Source organism: Garra rufa, chromosome 1 (genome assembly GCF_049309525.1).
Source record: "Garra rufa chromosome 1, GarRuf1.0, whole genome shotgun sequence".
Classification (NCBI taxonomy): Eukaryota; Metazoa; Chordata; class Actinopteri; order Cypriniformes; family Cyprinidae; genus Garra; species Garra rufa.
In genome coordinates this window covers 39,684,370-39,690,369 of record NC_133361.1, presented here as the reverse complement: position 1 = coordinate 39,690,369, position 6,000 = coordinate 39,684,370, and the positions used below count along the sequence as shown (strand labels likewise).

At 39.1% G+C, this 6,000-nt stretch overlaps 1 protein-coding gene across 1 annotated transcript; it reads left to right on the top strand.

Moving 5' to 3' along the window:
- LOC141308126 (GTPase IMAP family member 7-like) lies at positions 1-1,125 on the top strand. The gene has a single exon (XM_073832544.1). The coding sequence runs from the start codon at positions 1-3 to the stop codon at positions 1,123-1,125; it is 1,125 nt and encodes a 374-aa protein (XP_073688645.1).
- The last annotated feature ends 4,875 nt before the right edge of the window (positions 1,126-6,000 follow it).

Here is a 6,000-nt window from a genome sequence, read left to right as displayed (position 1 = left end):
ATGAGGATTGTCCTTGTTGGCAAAACAGGCGTTGGGAAAAGCGCCACCGGTAACACCATCCTTGGAAAAGAAAATTTTCACAAAGCAGCAAGCTCCAAGTCTGTGACTAAGCAATGCGGTCTGGGTACCACTATTATTGATGGCAAAACGATCAAGGTTGTGGACACTCCTGGCTGGTGTGACACAGAGCTCTCTGAGGCCGAACTCACGCAGGCCACAGTGAAATGCATCGACATGTCATACCCTGGTCCGCATGTCTTTCTTTTTGTCTTGGCCATTGGTAATCGCTTCACATCCGAAGAGAAGCAAACAGTCCAGCAGATACAGGAGATCTTTGGGGAAGGAGCTACAAGATACACAATGATTTTGTTCACAAAGGGGGATGACCTGGAGGACACAACTTTTGAGGACTACCTGAAAGGGGCTGCAGGAGATCTCAAAGCCTTAATTGACAAATGTGGTGGGAGATGCCATGTTTTCAACAATAAAGCCAGAAACCCTTTACAAGTTACTGAACTCCTGCAAAAGATTCAAGAGATGGTGCAACACAATGGTGGTGAATTCTACACTAATTCAACATACCAGCTACTGAAGCAATATAAGAAAAGAGAGGCTGAGCTACAACAGAAAGCTGACGCTGCTAGGAGGGAGATGAATGTGAGAGAAGTTGAACTTCAAAGATTGATCAAAAATGCGGAACAGGAGCATCAGCGCCAAAGTGAACACCTGATGGAACAGAGCCACGTTATAAGTACAATGCTAGAACACATGAAAATGAAAGAAAGAAATGAGAAGAAAAAAGAAGAAATGACACAGAAAGCATTAAGTGCCCAAGCTGCAGAACATCAAAGGATGATGGAGCTAGAAAGGCAAAAACAGAGAGAAGAGCAGTTAAAACATCAGCAGTACACTGAGAACAGGGAGTTAAAGAGAAAAAATGAAGAGTTCCAGCATAGACAGAGAATGGAGATGGAGAGGCAGAGGCAGAGGTTTGAACAAGAGAAGCTAGAAATGTCAAAAAGATATAAAGAAACAATTCTTCAGCTGGAACATCAGAGACAGAAGAAAGAGGCTGAAATTCAAAAATTGGTAATGGAAAAACAGAAAAAATGTATTATTTCATAAAAATGAAATTTAGACAATATTTCAAGGTGTCTAAAGTTTCAAATGCCACTGAAAATTATTTCAAGTTTGTTAATCGTCAAATGTTTTATCAAGATTTGCCACCTAATGCATGCATTTTCAGAGGAGACATTCCTCTCATGAAAAACATTTATAATTTTGATTCACATATATTTCGCTTTTATTAGCACATCAACCATATCATATTTTATGTCCATTGAATTATCTTTACCTTATCAGATAGATCTAGATAAAGCTAGTTAACTACTATATATCAATTAGACAATAAAGCCAGGGTTGCGCAAAAAAACCTTACATATAATTGTAAGTGAATTACAAATTTCACTTAGGCTTTTCTTATATTTCTTGCAGAGAGAGCTAGATACTTAATAATTTTAAAATAAAACATAAATATTGAATAAACATGTCTATTTAAACTGCTATTTTTAGAAAGGTCTTGAATGTAGTTGAATACTGTATAAATGCCTGCTTGTATATTCACATTAAAAAACATAATGCACCGATGTATTTTTTCCCCTCAGATTTGATTAAATGTAGATTGTTTGATTTTGTGATTTTGTTTTTTTTCCACGCACCTTGTTGATTGTGTGAGGCGCACCTTGTCACACTACACGTTATCACGGGTAGGTAGGGATAGGGCACACGGACAAGGGTGTCATGATCTGGGCTGTGGGGTTTCCCTCAGCCACCTGAGAGCGCTGTTTCCCTTCCCTTGCATTGCACTTCCCTGATCGTTCACACCTGTCTTTGATTGTCACTCGTGTCTTCCACAGCTGTTCACTATTATCACAGTCTTTATAATCCCCACTTTCCCCCCACGCTGGTGTGTCTGCATTGTCTTAAGTTCTGTCGTGTATTCTGTGTTTCTGAATCCCTGGCCTTCGATCGTGTTCTTGGTTTTGTTTATTTTTGTGTTTTAGTTGAGTAGTTTGTGCCGTGTTGGCCTTTTTGTTCTGTTTATTTGTGTTTATTTAATTAAAACTTCACTCACCTGCATCTGGACCCAGACCCCTTCCTTTCTAACGTGACAGAATGCAGACACCTAAAATGGGTCCAGCGGGGAGGAATTTTTTCAGGGAGGCGGCGGCGTGCGCCCGCTTGGGGGCGGCGACCACCCGCTCTGTTCCCGAGACGGGGGGGATGTCCTTCGAGGCGGCGTCGGCCACTCGTTTCGAGTACATCTACGCCTACCTGGCGGAGATGGACGCCTATAGGGCCGAGGCTGCGCAGATGCGCCCCTACTTTGCGGCGGGGGCGGAGACGCTCTTCCGCGGGAAGGCGGCGGCGTCCGCTGCCTCGATCCCCGAAGCGGCGGCGTCCGCTACCTCTGTTCCCGAAGCGGCGGCGTCCGCTACCTCTGTTCCCGAAGCGGCGGCGACCGCTATCTCTGTTCCTGATGCGGCGGCGACCGCTATCTCTGTTCCCGATGCGGCGGCGACCGCTATCTCTGTTCCCGATGCGGCGGCGACCGCTATCTCTGTTCCCGATGCGGCGGCGACCGCTATCTCTGTTCCCGATGCGGCGGCGACCGCTATCTCTGTTCCCGATGCGGCGGCGACCGCTATCTCTGTTCCTGATGCGGCGGCGACCACTGTCTCCGTTCCTGATGTGGCGGCGACCGCTATCTCCGTTCCTGATGCGTTAATAGTTGTTAATAATAGGAAATTATAGTGCCTTGAATTTATTAAGTAATGCTTAATTTCGTTCGTTTCGCTCTCTGGAAATGTAAAGAAAAAATACAGTTTTTATTCGGAATTAGTTTTTAATCCCTGGTTTTAAACAAGCATATACTTGAGATAATTTATATATTATTGCTTGAATAAACGTTAAAAAATTGTGTTGAATTTTATAATTAAGGAAATTAAACATACCTAGGCATTTGAAAGACATAGTGAAATGTGTCTAATAATTCCAAAAAGAAAGAGAAACATTGGACATAATCAAAATATTCGAGACATTTATTAGGAATACCATTTTCTTAACGATTGATGCTGCATGTGTTTATTCAGTCTAATCGAAGTGTGCGTCTCTCCCCCGACTTTCCCAACAAAAATCCCACCCCCTCTCAGAAAATACATAAAGCTGACATTACTGAGCTATATGCGTTTAGAAGTAGCCTATTAAAATGGTACAATGGCATTGCTCAGTTCAACGTGTTGGGAAATCGGTTAATAACAGTTAATAACGCTCAACATTCAACATTCAAAAGGTAAATATTATTCAGATGTTTATGTAAATTCAGTGCTGTACATCAGAGCCTGTCTAATGCCTGTCTAATTCTGATTGAATTGTCTAGCAACTTTTTTCATGGCTGTTTTTGGTGTTGTTGTTTATTAAATATTATTATTCAATAAATGAAATTTTATATAAACAATATAATGTATTAGTGTTCAGTATTGAGAAAAGTTGCCTGTATTCGTGATGGTGATTTCAGTTGCATTATTCCGCCTTTAGATGGCGACAAGAGACTGTTTTTATGAGTGAGTCAGCAGTAAAAAAGTGACTTTGGGACTTTTAAACTGAAAGTTATAAATACTATTAAGCGGAAGTTATTTTTAGCTTCTGGCTTCAACAACAGCTTGACACAGCGAATAAATGCAGCAGCAAAATCACCCTTAAGTAGACTGTAAACTAGAAGCTATGTTAAGCTATTATGTTATACAGACTAAGTTTAAAATGAAAGAAGAAAAATTGTGAGGTGATCTAAACGTGGTTAGACTATTGTGTCTTTTTACAGTCCTTATACAGGTCCTAGCAAACATTAGTAAAAGGAATTTTTAAAACACTTCTGTGTCGATTCATAAATATATTGATGTTTTACTTCTTTAAAATCATTCATGTTTTTATATTTTGTGAATAAATCATGAGGTGGGTTTATTTGGAACACATGAGGGCTTAAATGGTATACCAAAGTACCAAATTAAGCCCACACCAGTCTTTCGACTTTATTCATAAAATATCTCAAATTTACATTCTAAAGTGTACATCAACTAATTAATACATTTTCAAATGAGAGATAACAATTGGTTTTTCTCATAAACCCTGTCAGTATCTATGAAAAACACATAAACTTAGATTTTGATGGGCTTAATACACTTACTCTAATCAGTTACTACCCAGCTCTCCATATAAATGTATCTTACACAACCACCCTACAGTATACGATAAAAATATATCCCCAAAAAAACCTTTTTATCAAGCTGAATTATCAAGCCGTTTTTATTTTCTAAGCAGAATGACATCACATTGTTCAAGCCAGGTTGTATGCTGTCCGCCATTTTCTCTGCTACTCAGCTGAAGCGACAACAGTGGCTACGTTTACATGCACAATTTTTGGTTCAATCGGACTAAATTGATTACGACTGATGAATCTGAATGTAGTTTTGCACTTTTTACACATAATAACCTTCTTCATTAATCCATTTTCGCTGTGCTGTGCTTCCCATATTTATCACACAGTAAAAATGCCACTCCTCGTGCCCAAAACGGGTTGTCTGTGGATGAGATGAGAATCCAAAACATGGACTGGTGGGAGGTTGTGCTCCACTTCACAGACGCCGAGGGAAAGAAGAGTTTTATAATGACAGGACATGCATTTATACAACATTTTATTCAAAAGAAAGAACCGCTTCCGATGTCCCCTTTCAACAAATAGACTTACTTATTTTCTTATATTGAACAATCATTAAAACAAGTAATTGCTTCATATCAACGGCTTTCTTAAGGTTTGAACTCTTACATTTCATAGATGAATTTCAATAAAATACAGTGACTTGACAGCATAACCACATTTAGTCAGTAAACAAAATACAACTATGTGCATTTGAAGAGTTAAAGTACTAGTAGTGGTAATTAGTAACAGTATTGCAGTGACTATAATCAGAACTCTTGAACATTTAAAAACCTACCACGACATCTCATCCTTGTCACTTATTCAAGGACCATGCCTGTCTGCCAAAGCCGCTGCATGAGAAAAACACTAGGTCTCTAATAAAGATCAATGGTTGTAACAGATTTTAAATATAACATTTTTTTTTTAAATGTATTGTAATTTTGAGTTCTGAACATTTCAGTTTTTAAAAATGTGTTGGATAACACCACATAATACAAAGCTTGAGATAGTTCAACTATTTAATTGCCCATTTACAATAACATTATTTTATAAAATGTAATTAAATGTTCAGTATTAGTTTTTAGTAGCTATTTATGAAATAATGCAACTGTCCTTTTTGATGGTTTTCTTTAACATTTCTTCTTTTTCAGCTTCTGCTTTCCGGTTTTGTTCTTCCAGCTTGAGTATTCTTGCTTTATACTTTCTTAAAATGTCTTGTTTCTCCTGTTCAAACCTCTGCCTCTCACTATCCATTTTAAGGTTATTTTTGCACTCCTCTTCTTGTAAGACATGCTGATATTGCAACTTATCTGCTCTCTGTTGATGCCTCTCTGCATTGCTTTTGAGTCGGTGTTCTGCGGCCTGCGCACTTAATGCTGACTCTTTCACCTTTTTGTCTTGTTGTCTCCTTACATTTTCTTTTATTTGCATTTGCTCCAGCAAAGAAACCATAACAACGCCTCCTATTACGTTGTCAAGTTTCTGTTGTCTCAATTGTTTTTTCAGCTGTGCTTCTCTCAACTTTAGACGCTGATGTTCCTGTTCCATGAGTTTTATTCTTCTTTGAAGCTCAGCTTCTCTGGTTTGCATCTCCTTTCTAGTGGCTTCAGCTTCTTGTTGTAACTCAGCTTCTTTTTTCTTATATTTCTCTAGCAGCTGGTATGTTGAGTTTGTGTAGCATTCACCACCATTGTGTAGCACCATGTCTTGGATCTTTTGCAAGAGCACAGCCACTTGGTTATGGC